The following is an 18820-nucleotide window of genomic DNA, read 5'->3' on the forward strand; positions in this document are numbered from 1 at the left end:
CGTGTTCTCATGCTGCTGTAGAATTTGACATTTAGGGAAAATACAAGTAAACCAAGTCAGACTACAGGTGTGTTTCATGGTGTTAACACAGCAGATAAAGCCTGTGAGTCACTGTATGAGCTCGCAAAATAAGTTTGTTCCTGGGATCCTCTGTTCATGTTCACAGCTAATGGGGCATCCACTGATGAACGGGCTAGTAAAATCTGAATATCTCGTCATCATTTTTAACCAAAGTAAAAGTAATCTAGTATAGCGAAGTAGAGTCTTTAACACAGTAATTTTTTTTTATAGCGTTCTCTCTGACAAGCTGAAATACATTACTGAGGATTACTATCCATATTTTAAGATTAATGGCCAAGGTAGCTAAGGTGTACGGTTACTGTACCATCCAGTACAGTGCACCTAAATACAAATCTGATTTAAAGGAATAGTTTGACATTTTGGGAAATCAATTTATTTTCTTTCCTGCTGTTTTTTAGACGACTAGGTGGTTGTCACTCTCATGTCTGTGCGATTTGAAGCTACCACCAACAGACACTTAGCTTAGCCTAGCACAAAGATTGAAAACGGGCCAATAGCTAGCCTGTTGAATTATTCCTTTAACATGACCATTAAAAACCCAAGGGACACTGAACTTTTCAGAAAGACAGAAAAACAAATCTTCTAGCCAGAGTGCTCCAGAAGCTAGCGGTAGAGGCTAGCTAGGAGTGGACTTACAGCTTTGGTTCTGTATTCATCCCAAACCCAATCATATGTTGTTGTTGACAAACTTTGAGGTAACATTGCGTTAGCAAATGAAAAATGTAGGCGGTGCACGGGTTTCATTAGTTGCTGCTTGCCAGAATGCTCCCTCTCAGGCGAACAAAGCCAAATGTGATGATTTAGATCTCAAACCTCCATTTTGACTGAGAAAACACCAACGTCGATTTTATTTGGAGTATGGTGGCAGTTTAAGAGTTTCTCTTTTTTCTCTACTCTTACACAAGTATGCAACAGATCCAACAATCTAAAAAAAATATGAAAATAATCCAGTTTGTATGGAGTCTGGCTTGTGGATAATGTGTGTATATGAGTGTGTAAAGTGTGTATATTTTTGTGGATCACACCACACACCACACGAGTAGGAGGCAGAACTCCTACAAGACATTTTTATGGTGGACCATTTTAAACATTTAGTGTTTCCCTCAGAGACGTGGTGCAGAGCTGCTCCTCAGTCATTACAATGGCCTCATGTGTTTCACTTTGTTATGCTGTATTTACATCTCAGTGCCAATATTCATCTCTTGTGATTTTCCAGAACGACTTCTTTGCAGGCAGAATGAAACTGTCATTAAGTGATCTCCTTTCATGTGCGGAGAGTCTTTTTTTCTTTTTGTAAATATGTATAAAGGTCTGCTCTCAAATTATTATCTTTGTGTTTTGTGGTTTATTGTGCCTATAAGAAATCCAGACACTGAACTACACGCAAACACACAAATATACAGCAGATAAAAGGTTAAAACACTGTCAAGTGAAAACCATATTAATGTACTGGTAGTTGAGTTTATTTATTTTATGTTCTTTCATGGTTTAAGACAATTCTCCAACATTTAGCTCTTACAAACCTTTAAAACCCCTATAGAATCTTTTATAAAATCCATTGTCACCACGCTTAGACGCTCTTTTTGGTGCAGAAGCCAGAAAATGACATACCCACAGGTGGTTAATGTATTTCAGTCATTTAGAGTACAGTCATGATCTTGGTCTCTTCTGAAAGGTAATTTTAGCTGTAATTCGTAGATACTGAACCAAACTCACAGAAGCACAGATAAACATTTCTTCTCACCTTTTTAAATTTTACTGCTTGGTTTTGTTTTACAAAAAAGTAGTTGTTGCAGTGAGATTGATCTTTAAATGATTTATAAAAGCAGAATTGTGAGACTGATTTTAAACAATGTACAGTTTGTCAAGATTGAACGAAGATTCAACACGATGCATTTAAAAATAATGTAAATCCTCTCTCTCTCAGCCAATTCAGGCCTCATTGCTGTTTCTTACAGTATAAAAAGGAAAATGTTTGAAGATGGCTTACGGCGAAGTAGAGTAACTTACATATTCAGCATTTTTTTTAAGGATGCACATGCATGAAAACAGTTTTGGACACTAATCAGTACACAGCTCGATTACAGGGATTCATTTCACTCCAGCCACATTATTTTTCCTGAACACCGTCCATCGCTGTCTACATTCCAAGACAGTAACATACCATTCAATACCAAACCACCATTCATCTCTGCCAAAGTGACCACATACAGTACTTTATTATTAAATGTTAAACAACTGGTATGTTCTGCTGAGCAATCTGATGGCTCGTGCCGGATGCCCAGCCATCTTCATTTTACTTCTTCACCCTTTCCAAACCCTTGAGGTAATGGGGGGGTCAACAAAACATTGTTTTCTGCTGTTTGTTTATGTTGTTATTTACATACATAACAATATAAACGCACGCTAATTTTCGACATCGACAGGCTCTGGTCAAACATGAGCAACTGTGGCTTTATGTTTTTTTATCCTTGAGGAAATTATTGGACTGATTGTCTGGGAAACAGGATATCACGGCAAAACAGAAAACCATGCGTTTAAAGTCAATTAGTGTATTGCAGTGGTATATTTTGATAAGAATGAGACATTCCTTCTCCAGTGTTTCCTACAAACCTCCACGGTCAAAATATAGAAGTGATACCATAATTATATTAGCCTTGCAAACTAGATCTCATTTCAATAAATAGAATTAGTATTTTTGGCTGATTGGTGACAATTTACCCGTTGGGCCGCACTAAATATATTAAACACTGTTTGGAGGGGAATTTTTAAAGAAGGCGATTTTGGTTCTGGCTTCTGAGCAGTGGAAACTTGTAAATGCTGACTGTGACTATATATTTTTTCATACGCTCATCAAGGACACTTCTAGACGGAAACATTTTGATGTTCTTGTTTGTGGACTCAGTACTGAGTACTGCAAACACGGATACCAAAATCCTTCAAGAGCACCAAGTAATCTTGGTCTCCACTCACAAACCTGACCATATACAGTAATAGTATGTTATCAGTTTGGATACCTTCAGGGGTGCTACAAGTTTTCTTGACTGTAGGGATGGCAGTGTTTGATGGTATTGGATGATCCTTTGAAATATCTCTACTTCTGCAAAAATGAGTTGTACGAATATTGGCAGCCATTCAGAGGATAACTTTGGTGTTCATTTATTTACCTTTTCATCTGGTGCCATCATCAGGTCAAAATTTGACCAGAAGCACTTTGGTTTATGTAATACTTGCAAAAAGAATTCACATTCCCATCAGCCACATCTGTATTTTGTGTTTAGTGCTAATTACCAAATGTTAACATGCTAACGCATTAAACTAAACTCGTGAACATGGTTAACATTATTTGCTAAACAGAATGTTTGACACTGTCAAAGTTAGCATGCTAATGTTAGCATTTAGCTCAGAGCACCACTGTGCCTAAGTACAGTTTCAGGAAGTGCTATAGCATTGTAGTAGCTTGTCAAATACTATCACAGGACACATGCAGAATAAGCATGGTGCTCCCGGGTGAATAACTGCAAGCAGAATAAATTCTATGTACCTCATTACTAGTCTTGCAGGGCCTGTCAGACAGCTGTTTTCAACACCAGCTTTGCACCTCATGAAGAGGGTGAGGCAGGGATTCAAACCACGAATTGAGACGGATTTTAAATAAAACCCAGAGGGGCCTGGCATTGTCACTGGCCACAGCCACATTTTCAGAACTTGTTACCAGACATGTATTCCTGTTAACACATGACAGATTCACTTCACCCGAACACCTTTGGAGTTACCAGCTGCATGTGACTACCAAAATAAAGGAAATTCTGGACCAGGCTGACAAGCTGTCATGGCAACTAAACTGGTGACTCAATAGGGCTTCATTTTTATTGGCGTTTTCTGTTCAAGGATTCAATAACAACATACAGCAGTGTTGGAAAAAGCACCAAACAATTCAACGCTACACTTCAGCGTACGGAACAAGCACTTAGGAGGAGATGTTTTTAGCATTTGCCACACAGAATGATTCATCAACCCATTTTTCTTCTTTCCTGCACTGCTCAGTCAACCAGAAAGTCTTCTTTTCACCATTTTGCTCATAAAAGTGCCTTTTAGGTGTAGCAAGACGTTTGTGCACCTCACCACAGTATCCCTTTCAGTGGAGTTCTCATGCTGAATAAAACTGTCTGCTCATGCTTAAGATTGAATTTTACAGCTAACTGCCTCAGATGGTTTTCTGTGAATCTCAAACTATTTCCTGTGGACATTTAAGGATACCACAGTTGTTGAGTATGCACATATTTTCACAGGCACCTCTAATTGATGATGTCCTTTCCTCTGACTTGTAACCACTAGATCTTCTGGTTGTTCATTCTTGATAAATTCATTTTCTTCTAAACTGGTCATGACAACCTACAAAAAAAAATCTCTGAATTTCCATCCAAAGCCCACCATTTTCCCTCACGACATGCATAATATAATATAAACATCTGGAAGTATGAATGCTGAAGATTGTCTTGGTTTTGAAAACACCTGTTGTAGCCTTCCTAGTGCAAACATTTGTACATTTGCATAAAACAGATCCAGGAGTTTCAGTCAAAATTAATTATGTAGTATTCATTTCTAGGGCCAGGAATAAAACTTTGCAGCTTCAAGTCTGGTCTAATCTAATCTAGTTTAGTTTGGTCTAGTCTATGCTTGTCTAGTCTGATGATAAGTTTTATACTACTTTCTTGATCTATAGAATTTAAAACAAGAAGAATGCAATGGAGCTATATTTGTGATGCATTCACTTTTTTTTCTTTCACAGTCGCTCCCTATTTGAAGGCAATTCCTGGTGTTGAAAATTAATGAACAGCACCTGTATGGAACATTAGTTTTGGTTTCTCTGAGAATAAACTGTCTCAGGGAAAAGGAACTGGTTCAGTTCAGGTCCTCTGAAGGACACGGCCCGACCTGCCCCTGAACTGGAACGCAATTAATAAATTGCGATTTATGGGCCCTCACTGTCATTTTGGTTGCCAATGTGCAACATGCAGTCACCAACTTTTTTTATGGAACACCCAAATTTGTATAAAGGCACGTGCTTGAAATTTGGTCTGTATGACTCATTTTCCTAAATGTTTCCTTTATTGTGGCTGTTGCTTGTCTGTTAAAATAGCTTCTCTCTGACAGTAACCTCCTCACAAAATAAAATAAAATCTGGTAAGGGTCCTAGTGATTATTGAGTGTTCTAGTGGGAAACTCTGGAAACTATTGGGTTATTTCAGAAGTCTAATTATCTTTAAGTAAATGTCTCAGGCTTTAATGTTTGGCACAAAAGGAGACAGAACAAATAGGATAAAACAGCCGAATACCCACCGAGAGAACGGGAGCAGCTGGACTGGATGCATGGGGTAGATTAGAAATTTTACAAGATCTTCAGATGTGGTGACAGTGAGGTTTTGAATCCTCTCTCCTCCTCTGCAGCAATGTTTGTCCTTTCAGACCACATTCAGTGGTTTGAAAAGCCACAGACACTGGCCCAGGTTCCACTGTGGAGGCTAACAGGCTAAACCAAGGCCTTCTCATTATTTAAGCCTCCTCCTCAGCATCAGTTTAAATAATTTGAAACACATTTCTCAAATAAATCAAGGGTTTATGAGCCAAAAGAAGAGCAGCAGTTTTAAAGCTAATTAAAACCGACACAGCCATGCAAAATTTGCCCTGATTGTCCTTTTGTGCACGGCAAACTTATTTTGATGAAGACTGGAATTTATGGGAATAATAATACATCCATTTCTAAGATGATACTGTGAACACAATGTCACAAGAAGGAATCTTGTGTTAATATCTTTAACAATTATATCATTATGATTTCCAAAGCTGAAACTTGTGGGAAATTGTTTGGTGATATGTTGTTACTAGAAATGATTTACTAGTCTTTCTATGCAGTGTTTCAGTGCTTAATCCCCTGATTTTGCTTTTAATTTTAACTCTACTTCTTCTTTTATCAGTGAAATTTTTTACTGTATGGTCCTCACACCTCCCTAAAACAATGTAACTGATCACTAAGACTTAGAGGTTGAGCACGAGACTGCAATGTGTTGCTGTGTGCCATATCATTAGTGAAACACATACTCTCAAGAATCTACCACACAGTATGCAATCAGCACAGTGCCTCCCAGGTTTTCTGACGTTCAGAGGAAATACTTATGTTTTACAGCAAAGTGCAAAGTGGCTGTTTGAGGTCGGTAACTCAAGATCACGTAGGCACAAAGTCAAACCAGGACACACTGACTCTTGGGTCTCATGAGATTAGAAGTTGTACATAAGAAACAGCTTCAGGTTTTTTTTTTCATATGACCTTCGAAACTCATAATATCTCTGAGGTTATCAGATAGTCAGTATTTAATAAATTATTTAAGGAAACTCTTCTGCTGCATCATTACTCCCCTCACCAGTGGGTCAGAGGCTCAGCTGCACACTTACAGCTTAAAAAGGTCTAGTGTCTAGCTCAAGACCCTTCAGGCTCATCTGCCAACACAGGATGCTGAACCTTGGTCTTCCTGTGTCTTTACTCAGCTGGACACTCTGCCTCTATATATTTTGCACCAAAATGCAAATTCTAAACTTTGCAAAGTTATGGCCCGAGGGGCTGTGGTGTTTGTCTCCATCTGTAGGAGAACAGGGATACATGCAGGGTGAACCTTGGTGATGTGGGTAGAAAAATATCAACCCATCCCAGTTAAGCATTCAGGAGTCAAATGTTGTGCATAATCATAATGCCACAGCAAACAGCAGCAGTCCTATACAACTATTTGGATTTTTTTTAAATACAAATGAGCAACAGTGGCTTTGGGTTAGGGTAATGTCAAAAAAAATATTTCAGTAAATACTCCATCATATGATGCTACATTGTTGGAGAAGAACTGGCATTATTTACATTTGGAATGATATAGTGTAACCCAGCAAAATTATTCTGGCGAATACTTGGGCCACTTAGTCTGTTTCTTCCTCTATGTTATGCGCCCGGTTCCTCGGCCCATGTCCGGCCCACGTACAGCGTGACTGTCAGATACTACTTCAACATCTCGACCAATTCTGCCGTACACGCATAAGGTATTCCTGTCAGCCAACAATGCATTATAGCTGGAATCAGCTCAGATGTGGAAGTATATGATGCAGACTCGGGCCGAGGACCCAGGTATATGTTGGGCCCTAAGTTTCATTTTGCTTTTGTATTGTAAGGCGGAACTGTTGTGTTGGGATTTGAGGGGAAGGAATTTCAGATAGGACTCGGTTGCTTACATTTCTCAGGATAGAAACTGCACGGGTGAGTGTTTTCTTCGTTAAATTGAGCTACGTGTTACTACTGTTTGCCCTTGACATAGATAAGTACACATTTTTAACATTAAATACCCTTTGTCCTGTACTAGTGCCAGGCAATAAAAAGCAAACCGTGAAAGTATTGTGGTTTAAAGGCCTGAGCAGCTGACGTTAGCCGCGCAGTGCTAACATCATTCAACATTCAACATTTACCGCTGACAGCCAGTTAGCAAGGCGGCTACATACAGGAGGACATCAACTTCCTCACCGCTTATGGGCAGTTATTCATCTCTTTTTTCTTTTCTTTGCTCCTGTTTGTCCTTTACACAACGTATTCGTTGTCCACGGAGTTCTGTTCACCCTTTACAGGCGTTGTTTGCATGAAGTCTTGAGAATGCAAGCTAGGGTTAACACTAGGTTAGCTTAGAGTAAGCTAGTGCTAAGCTAAGCAGTCTGCTATTACGCCATTTCACATTTTTGAGAAAATATCTGTATTTATAAGTGGCACAACTGCCCCACACAACAGCAGCTGGAAGGATGCAATAGTCCTCGCCAAGAGGAAAACAATAGGATTCAAAGGCGTATAAAGACTAAATTTTCAGCTTGAGTTTCAGTCTTCACATCACTACACCCAGGCTGAAGGTCCCAGGTTTAGGTCTGGAAGCTGATGACAAACCAGTGGCGTGCCAAATCCTGACCTGCAACATGGAAACGTTGTTGCTCATCTGTTTAGATCCTAGTCCTCATCACAGACCTCTCTTCAGAATCTAAATTTTCCTCATTTCATGATCACTTCCTGTACTTCATTCAGAGGACCAAGAGATAAACCACAGTTTTCTTATTTGTTGTTGCTTTGAAGAGAAACTAGACGTTTTGCCATACAACTTACACCACCTAGCTCTTTTTATGATTTCTGGTTTACAGAATTTTTACGCTAATGTGATAATGTACCTTGATTTTGGAAATATGCACTTTACTTCATTTTGTTGTTGTATCTCTTTTTAATTGAAATTACAGAAAATCTGCTATACCACCATATATTAGATAGCGCCACATAAAAAAAGTACCATATTAAAAGATTTTATCCATATCACCCACCCGTATAAGTGGGTATTGAGCCTCAAAACTTATTAGTACCAACCAAAAAGGGTCTGAAGGATGGAATAATGAAAACTGTCAGATGTTTCCTGATTTAAATTAGTAAACTTTGTTTTAGCTTCAGGGGGGTGGCGGAGTGTTTAGTGTGGGTTTCCTTCGGTCACTCCGGCTTCCTCCAACAGTCCAAAATCATACGGGTTCAGGGGTTATGTTAATTTCCGACTCTAAATTGCCTGTAGGTGTGAATGTGAGCATGACTGGTTGGTTGTTTCTAAATGTCAGCCCAGTGATAGACTAGTGACCTGTCCAGGGCTCTTGCCCAGTGTCAGCTTGGATTGGCTCCAGCCCCCCCACCACCCTCAAAAGGATAAGCAGTGTAGTAGTAGTAGTGTAGTTAATGGATGGATGGATGGATGTTTTAGCTTCAGACTATATGTCATTTAGATACAGTCCTATATTTAACACCAATGCATCCAGCAAGGAGACGGGGTTCAATTATGTTTATATTCCCCAAACCAAGGTATGAAATAAAACATTGTCTTCGTATCAGGAGTAAACCCCGGTATCATATTGGCACTGGTCCGTTTTTGAGAATTTTCAAATGATACCTAGCCCTACTAAGCAGTGGTACATGTCAACACCCTTTTGGCATATGAACACACTAATTGAATCATGGATTAAAAATTGATGTAAAAAGGCAGAGCTTAATCTTATAACATTTTCTCTTTCTTCACTAGCAGGTGGAGGGATGAGTCTCTCCCCTGTGATTGGCACAGAAGTGCCAGAAACAGCTAACGGGGTTGTAATACCCATTGCTTCGGAGAATGGCCCTCATGTTTCAGTCTCAGTGAAATGTGGGGGGAGAAGAGTGCCCTGTCCTGGGGAGGTATCAGATGATGGCTCCCTTGGATATACAGAGAACCATGCAGATGTGGAAAACAAAGTTTACGATGGCGAAGGTCGCCTGGATACAGAGATGGCCATTAATGAGAGAACCTCTAGTTTATCATTGCACACCCCTTGGGTGACAGACCCCTCCCTCCCTGCTGCCACATGCACAGGAGACTCTGAATCAGGATCTATCATCAGAGACATTCTTGAGGCCTCTAACACTGTCGAGCCTCCTGGTGCAGCTCTGCTGTGGGACTCAGCATGCACCAAAGACACATCTCAGCGAGGAGGACCTGTTACCATAGAGAGACAGCTGCCAGAGGCAGAGAATGTAGACAGAGGCACTGACAGCCAAGAGAAGGAGAAACAGGATGAGGAGGATGACGAGAAGAATGAACACAAGTGGAGGAATCAGTATGCAGGAGGGAGAACACAGATGGAGGTGAGTGGACTGTTGGATTATTTATCTGACTTTTGTCTTTATTAGAGTAAAAAGAGTCGAAGGCATCATGGGAATAAGGGAAAATAACAGTCAACAAAGCAAGAAAAAGGTGCTGAGCTATTGGGGCTTAACTGCTTTTAAAAAGAATGTGCTGAGACAGTTTTCCTCAGATGAACTACAGGATGTTGAACGACTATCACTGACAGCCAATCATATTTTTCCAAATGGGTAAAGTTGAAGGTGGGGAAAGAAGCTGTCTATCAAAGAGAAATATGGGATTATAAATAGCAAGAGTAATGTGTAGCTCTTCGGTTGGTTTCATAATGATTTGTCAGTGTGTAATTTAACTTTTTCACTTCCTCTTCTCCATTTTGCATTCACCTCCTCACCTACTTTTTAGTCTTCACGACACTACTCGTCCTCAGCTCCTGGTCCTAGCACCTCCTCCTCTTCCTCTCCCCCACCTCCTCTTCTTCCCTCAGATGACGCCCCCTGCCCTCCCCACGTCATGGCACAGGTTTGGGTTCGCAACGTCCGGGGGATGCAGGATAGCAAGAGCCTGGATGAAATCAGCCAAGCGTGTGGAGGTAGATATCTGTCAAACAGATTCTGTCTTTTTCTTACTTGCCTAAATTGATAACGTAACACTTTCAGTAAAGCAATAAAGTAAAAGAAAAGTATTGGAAATTGTAACTTTATCAAGAAGGGCTTTCATATTTAAATAAGTCCCTAATTGGTGACAGTATTATTATTATATTATCTTTAGTAAGTGATGTTGGCATTGTCTCCACAGGCAGTTCGGGTGCACGGGGAGGGGGCAGAAGTGGTCAGTCAGAGGGCCGACGGGCCACAATCTCGTCAGCTCTGGAGCTAGAGGGGACAGTCAGCCATGAGGGAGACTTGACTAACTTCATCACCAAGAACCTGGAGCAGAAGATCAAGATGAGCTCCAAGCCCAGTCTGGACTGCAGTGACTGTGAGTATGGAGCAGTATCAAACTTAACAAGATTTTATTTAAACAAATTAAGTGACTTCTTTCATTTCTGTAATTCATAAACCAGTTAATAGAAGTTTCCCTTAATAGTTTAAAGTTAACATCAATTTACACCAGTCCTTAAATGAAGATGATTTAAAGAGAAGTGAGCTTGTATTTCTGTGCTGGCATCAGAAAAAGTGTGTATATATTTTATACACAGTATACTCTATGGATCTACCTATTGGTATGTTTTGTCTTGTGTTGTATTTGACATGTGCAGAAGAAATGTTTGCATGTAGTATTTATACTGATAAGGAGGATGTGCAAACAGACTACAGTGATGAAGGCTGCTTTCACGGCAGCTTTATAGCTGAGGGTCAGGAGAGTCAAATAGATGAACTTCCTGTATTTTCCTCTGCAGAGGGAGGTGTCAGGAATGGCATTTCAGCAGGTTAATAGCATTTTTATAGGCAGTGGTGCTGCAACTGCATTGTGGGGTGTCTGGCTCTCAGTCAGATTCACAGCCAGTTTTCCCATGCAGAGGCTAACAGGTCCAGTCAGCCGCTACTCATCATTTATGCATAGCTTTGGTCATGTCCCAACCAGATGAAGTAATGGAGAATCGATGCATTATATTAAGCAAATAAATTGCTGTGTCTGTTGGCTTACATTGAACTGAGGCTTACATGAATTTTCTACAGTGTTGCAGTTTTCACAATGCAGCACCATTGTGAAGTAACCCTGATCTGGGCCAGATGTACTTCATTTTAAAATAGTTTTTCATCAGATTTGCCTCATTTTGTGTTCATCCATTTCTACTACTGTTTCATAGGTGTGTGTATTTGATTCCTTTCTGTTTAGAATGTTTTTTGTACTAGCACGTTCTTTGTTTAAGGTAGTATGCAGAGGCTCTGAAAAAATGATTACAGTAAACATACAGTATAAGTAGTGAAGAGCAATGTTGACTTAACAGGAACTCTACAGTTGAAAAATTCAAGTCTTTTTTAGTCTTATTAGAAGTCTTATTTTTGGTTAGGACGAATGCAAACTTAGACACACACGGCTTTGAAATTGGGTTGTTGCAGCAAACAATAGAATTAAGAGATATAGCTAGGAATAAATGGCTGCGACTATAATGTAACCAATAACTTCACCACTAGTTGGTGCTTAGCCGGTGCTAGCACTGTTAATGTTTGCTACACTCGGTAAACCAATCTGACATCGTTTACCCACAGTGATCCCACTTGGTCTGAAAAGGTAACGCAGACTGTTTTCTGAGTGTTTTCTTACTTTTGGGCTAGTCGACAAGTCTAAATTTAAATTTCCGTTTAGTCGACAGGGAAATTAATCGTTAGGAACATCCCTAGTACATATTGAACGTAGAACATTCAAGACACATAAACAGCTTTTCCATGTTTCTGAATTGTTTCAACTATAACCTCAAGTGTTTGTCCTACACAAGGAATGTAGCAGCTAGGACACAAACAATGGCATCAAGATGTGGATCAGCAACCTGTTCGATAGCTATCGGTCCTTGTTAGACTGCAGTCTGACAGGTTATCCCCATTATATTTAAAAATAGCTGGTTGTCCCGTATAGTGCGGTACAATTTGGGAACACATAAATGTGGGCTAGTGGTTAGAGAAAAATTCCTTCAAACAAGAAAATCACAGGTTTGCTCACAGAATCCCAACCGGCTTACTCATTTATAGAGTCATCTCTGGGTGACATTTTTAACCAAATAATTAAAATGTCATGAAGACTAACACTTTGCCCTTGCGCTCCCTGTCTTCCTACTTGTTCCAGACAGATTAAATTAGCCTCAGATTGTGTTTTAATGAGGCTGCAGAGACTCAACCTCAGGAACTGAAACATATATTTTCCAAAAGGTCACACATATTCAGCTATTTCATGAATTAAATCTTCTCCGTAGGTTCAACAGGTTGACCAAGTCTGGCCTCTCCGTCAGCAACCATCTGTCTTGTCAAATTTTCCAGGAGAAAGACAATGAACCACTGCCCTTCATTCAGAGGAAAATCCCTCTGGATTAGAGCGTCAGCTAAACTGGCCACTCAATTTAAGCACAGGAACACAGTCAGTATGCCCTCTGTGGCAGCTCATTCCCTCTACCTGCTGATTCAATTAGGATGGATGACTCACAGACTTTGTTTAGACTGGGGGGAATTTATTACAGAGGTCCTGCTGCACCCTGACAGGAATCTTTTTCAGAGATGGAAACTTGTTTCTTTGGTCCGCTGGCCATCTGTGTTTTGTGTATTCCAAGATTTAACGACTTGAGGCACAAATGTTCTTTCGGTTAAGTGCCATCATTTGTTTAAATTTGTGCAGGCAGTCTTTTTTTAAGAGCAGGTGTTTCTTCAAATGGGAATAATTCTTCAGTTGCTCTTGTGTATAATGTGTGTCTCATTTTGTCTTTTTTTCACTTTCAACACAATTTCTTCACTTTTCCTGTACAAAGGTTGTGTTTTTTGGTGGTTTGCATCATTCTTTGCCTTTTTCTGTCTGTCTGTGTGGTCTGTATGAATGTGTGTATTATGGTGAAGTAATTTGTCAATTAGTCAATCAACAGAAATTTGATCGTCAACAGTTTTGACAGTCATTCGTTATTTGTCATTAATTGAGCAAAAATGCAAACATTAGCTGGTCACAGCTCCTCAAATGTGAGGATTATCTGCTTTTATCTGTTTTTAACTGTTAAAATTAAATATATTTAGATGTTTGTATTGTTATTTCAACAAAATAATCTTTTGTGTATAATATAATAACTATAATAACTATTAGTTGCAGCCCTTTTACTGTGCATTATCCATCTAATTTCTTAATTATTCCTTGCCAGCGGACTGTTCAGGTCCCATCTACCGAAGTCGGGGGTTGTCACGGAGACCAGCGGATATCCCACCCATTGATCCCTCTGTGCTATTGGACCTGCAGAAACACACACAGGAAGTTGCACACAGTGTGGAGATGATGATGCGGAGCCTCAATGGAACCATCCAGAATGTGAGTCTTCAACCCTTTTTTCAAATGACCTGGTTCATGGTACAGACCGTATTTAGCTTCATCATCTCTTTTCAGTTAATGTATTTTGATGACTTACCTAAATGCATGTATGCACACAGCTGGCTCTTAATGTCTCTCACTCACAACATCTTCTTGCCCTCTTCTTGTCTCTCTCACACACACACAAACACACACACACAAACACACACACACACACACTTCTCACCCGCACATCCTTCGTTTCCATCTGTGTAATTGATTGATTTTGTCCATCTGTCTGTTCATCCAGATGACAGCTCTGAGTGTGGGCTACATCCAGACCTACAGGGACTCAGTTGACAGCCTGGGAGAGTCTGTAGACATGAGTATAAAGGTGACCTAGTGTGTATTTGTGTGGGTGCATGTTCCTTTGACAGAAAGTGGCATGTTCATGCTTGTTCTCTGGGGTTGTTGGTAGTAATACTGGAAAATGTAAGGAGTCACTAAACATAGAGAGCCAGTTGAGTGGGTCCACCACAACATGCATTATAAACTTTCAGCGCGACAGATGACAGAATAATGATAGCTGAACTTTTGCTTTCACTCTGCTCAATTTAGAAATTTGTTGTTGTAATCTTTTCTCCATCCTCTTGGATGCATATATTACCTTATTTCTTTTTGGATATCATTTCATAATTATTTTACGAGTGGGTCATTTTACAGGCATACAGAATCTATTTTATGACTTGTTATCTTGAAATCAGACTGGAGAGGTTGAGTAGAAAAACATTAGCGATCAGGGAAGCACAAGAAATTTTAGGATCAACAAAGCAAGTCAGCAGTGTTATGAAAAGAAAGTCAGAAAAATTTTACATCAAGGCCACAATGGGCGACCCAGTCATAGCTTTTATCGTTGTCATGTGGGAAACGAAGAATTCTCCACATGGTCCATCACTTGTACTCACTTTATTGACAACATTGTCAATAATCAGTTGTGCTTGATTGACTCTCGGGGCTTTACTAATGATATTTTCCATAAAGTGAGTACAGTTGATGGAGTGTGATTTTTTTGTTTTCATTCCATATCAAGAGTTTTTGATCCTATACACTTTTGTGTGAAAGAACTTTTCTGAAAATAGAAATTCTTGTCATTTTTCCAGCATTTTTTCACTACTGATATGGCTGAGCTGTATATTAAAGCATCAGCTTTTTCATTGCCTGCCATTTTTGCTCCCACAGGGCATGTACACGCTGATGGCTCGCTGTGAGGAGTTGGATCGTTCTATGCAGCCCATACACACCCTGGCTGCACAGATCCGTGACATCAAACGCACCCTGGACGCTCTTGAGGCGATCTGCAAGTAACCCTGCATGTGTTGTACGAAAACACATCCCAGCTGCAAAGATCCAACATCAAGCACATCCTGAACGAGGCTGTCTGCAAGTAACTCCACCCCTCTGCAGGTACCACACACACACCGCAGCGAAGATTAAGTGCAACTCTGGAGTACTGGAAACATTGGTACTAGGCATGCTGGATGAGTGGCACTCATAGTCCCTCTGCTTGTTCATTGTTTGAGGGTGATCATGTTTGTGTTGTGAGATCTCAAATGAATTGCGCTTTGTTCGCTCTCGGGTCTGAGCTTTTTCTTTTTTTTTTTCTTTCTTTTTAAGCAACCTCGTTTCCTCTTACAAAATTAAAATTTCACGAATTGATAATTTTTGGAAACGTTTGCCCTGAACGCACACACACGCACGCACACACATGCACGCACACAACACACACAACACACACAACACACACACAACACACACACACACACACACACACACACACACACACACACACACACACACACACACACACACACACACACACACACACACACGTACAAACAGATCCCTAGAGATGTGGGGGTAGACGCCCTCTCTTCCCACTTTACAGGAGGAATTGTGTGTTGTTATCCGTCCAGCCTGTTTGGTTCAGATTGCACTAACCTCTCCTCCCCTCATGGGGGCAATGTTTCTCTCTCTGTCTGTCTCTGCCTATGGAGAGACCAGTATAAACTGCTCAGAAGGTGACTTTTGCACAGGAACAGAAAGTCTATTTTTTAATCTTATGCAAAAAAGATCAGATTCTTTCACTGTAGGCTAAATGAAGCATTGAAGGGAGTGGATCACCACATCTGTCTGTCTGTCTTTTTTATGTTTGTTCATTCAGTTTTCTCAACATGCATGCTTTTTCAAAGACAATGCTTCTCTATGTCATTGGGAACTGACCAATTCCTGCTCTCTGACCAGAAAGTGTCGCTTTTTCCATTCAGATTCTCTCAGACTGTCCATCAATTTAAAAATACTGGCAACCTTTGAATCACAGGGCTGCTTCTTTAATTTTAAAGCTAGAACCAGGCGTCAGATGGGCTAAATCTTTTCTCGTCTGTGTCAATGCAATCCAAGATGTTGTTGAGAAAATAACTGGAAAAATATCTTATCTAGCCTTCACAGCCTTCACAGTGGAATATTTGAAAAGCTTTAGATACTTAAGATTTTACTTTTAGATGTCATCAGAAGTGAAAACACTTTATGCAAGACAGAAATTTGAAATTTGAAGCCACTGAAAATCTTTTCATTTCCAGATTTTTTAAAATTTATTTCTAGCCAACAAACTGCTCAGTGTCATTAATTGGATCTTGTTGGTTCAGTTTTGATTTAGCCAATTTAAAGAAATAATATATGTATTAGAAGAGCTCAATTTCATAAAACATTCTTTTAAATCCATTAAATTCTACTTGAAACATGGTTTTCATCTTAAATTAGCTGCTAAACTTCAACCATTTCCGAAGTAGTTTGAGGTTTTTGGCTGCAACTGTAAGTTTAACTTAAGATACCTTAATTTGAATCAAAATCTGCATTAATTCTGAATTGACTACATGTGTATGTGAATGTTGGGAAATCTGTATATTAAACTCAGATTGCTTAAGGTTTGATTCTGATTGCACTGAACAGTCACAGAGAAATTACACAGACAACAGTTAAGTTGCTGTGCAACACGCCCTAGCTTTTGCTTTCTTCAACAAGGAAAACATTGAACGAAGGAGAGTTCTGGGAATCTGGGAACTGTCGCCGGACGGAGTCAGGTCATAGCCTTTGGATGTAATCTAACATGGACTTGTATCACTTTTAATTGATTACAAAGTGAGTATTTATTGGTTTAAAAGACACTGAACTACTGCATTGTCACCTGGCTGTTATTTTACCAACCTAAAGCCATGTGCTCTCATGGGGCATTACACTCTATTTAATGAAGAGACAGTGGTACTTCTGTCATTGCACTGGTGGATAGCCTTATAGTAAATCATTGTACGTGTACTAGATTTTTGTACGTGTACCTATTACTGATGACAGGCAATATGTAATTTGGCCTGAGTAGTGTTTATGGTGTCGTGATGGCTTTCTTATATTGGACACTACAGACCTTTTGCGATATTTCATCTACAAAACGTTATCAGAGCAATACTGCAGGCAAAGTACATGTTGGCCATAATATTGATGCCTAAATCTAATATAAAATGCATAATTTTTGAACGTCTTTTCAAAGTGTCACCTTTGGAAGTGGAACTTGGAGCAGCAACGTGACTCTGTATTCTCTAAACTGTCTCTACACGCAGCTCTGCACCTTTTAATGTGATTTCACTACTGTGGGAAAATAAATCATGTTATTGGCTTCACAAAAAGCTCGGATTGCATTCAATGTAACATCTGCTCTTTGTCTCCTTGTAACTTTCCTCAACGTTGTTGGCAAAAGCTTGTGAAATGTGTCAGGGAAAAATTCAAAGACAGGGGGAAGCATAATTAAAAAGCTTATATTAAAGTTATAATTATCCTGGTTCCCTTGACGATACTGAAATTTACTCAAATATGTCCAAGGCCGTGAAGATGTAAATTATCTTTTGCAGATGAAGGTAAAAACGTCCAGAGAATGGACATTTGGGAGTCTTGGTAGATTTCCGAGGTGAGAGAGGATCCTTGACATGGTAGATGAGAGAGGAAATGTCATTTTCTTGTTCATAATATATACAAATGTATGATTTCATTAATTTTCTGTTGTACAATCAGATGCACCTGTGTACATATGATCTCTCTCTGTGACTACAAATGATTTAGATACCCTTCGTCTTGAGTGTATATTTTAATGAAAAATAACAAATAAATTTACATGAGCTGCAAAAACAAACGTTTCAGTCTTTTTTACAGTATACTGCCGCAGGGAGCACTGAAGGATGTGGATGGGGAAGAAGCAGATATAAACAACTCTGATTTATAAAAATATGTACAGTGGGGTCCAAAAGTCTGAGACGGGCAAGTGGTCTCAGACTTTTGCACCCCACTGTACATATGTACAGGTTGCCTATTATGGACGTCCTTTGTCATCTGAATTTCTTCAGAGGGATGTCCTTTGAATGAACAGATACAGCATTTATAACAGACATTTTCCCTAATTACATGCTGGTGTGACTTAACAGCAGTTTTTCACAGCAGACATTTTGGCTGGCCATAGTAGGAAAAAGAACAGGTGCTACTAACAATATAATGATGGGGCTTTTCTATTCAACTGTCCCAGTAAGCAATGACTGTGTGACAGTGAACCAGCATGAACAATATCAGGACCCTGAAACTGAAGCAGCGAAATGGAATTCAGCCATCATAATTTAATTATTTACACCTGTGCGTTTCCTACTGTGACATGTCAGAGAAGACTATGTTGAATGGTGCAGTTTTAGCAGAACTCATGCAGAGGATGCCAGAGAGCTCTGCTAAGTTGTGCTGCAGTTCAGCAGATAGGCATGTTGCAGTTATTAACCTTTGTGGTAGAAGCCACCAATGCAAAGTCTGGATGTTTTTGACAATATGCAAACTTTGTAGGCCAAAGTTTACACACGTTGTGTTTGTCTGAAATTTAAGAGACAAAGTCCAACTCAATGTACAAATTCAATTACTTTACGGGCAATAGTTCTTCAAGATAAAAAGATCGGTTAAAGGGT

At 39.6% G+C, this 18820-nt stretch overlaps 1 protein-coding gene across 7 annotated transcripts in view; it reads left to right on the forward strand.

Moving 5' to 3' along the window:
• The first annotated feature begins 7107 nt into the window (after positions 1 to 7107).
• Positions 7108 to 18820, forward strand: part of borcs6 (BLOC-1 related complex subunit 6) — a 49082-nt gene continuing 37369 nt past the window's right edge. For 2 of the 7 annotated variants that reach the window (XR_005709415.1, XR_005709414.1), the window contains exons 1-7: positions 7108 to 7249; positions 9207 to 9802; positions 10203 to 10389; positions 10596 to 10778; positions 13636 to 13799; positions 14089 to 14172; positions 15018 to 15242. Coding sequence is in view for 3 of the 7 variants with exons in the window: in XM_040153380.1 (XP_040009314.1) it covers positions 7210 to 7249; positions 9207 to 9802; positions 10203 to 10389; positions 10596 to 10778; positions 13636 to 13799; positions 14089 to 14172; positions 15018 to 15143 (1380 nt within the window). In the remaining 4 variants the exon portion in view is untranslated. Of the gene's footprint in view, positions 7379 to 9206; positions 9803 to 10202; positions 10390 to 10595; positions 10779 to 13635; positions 13800 to 14088; positions 14173 to 15017; positions 17997 to 18820 lie in introns of those variants that run through there. The other 5 variants (XR_005709412.1, XR_005709413.1, XM_040153381.1 and 2 more) reach the window with 5 other exon arrangements.

This window comes from Xiphias gladius, chromosome 18, assembly GCF_016859285.1.
Source record: "Xiphias gladius isolate SHS-SW01 ecotype Sanya breed wild chromosome 18, ASM1685928v1, whole genome shotgun sequence".
NCBI lineage: Eukaryota > Metazoa > Chordata > Actinopteri > Istiophoriformes > Xiphiidae > Xiphias > Xiphias gladius.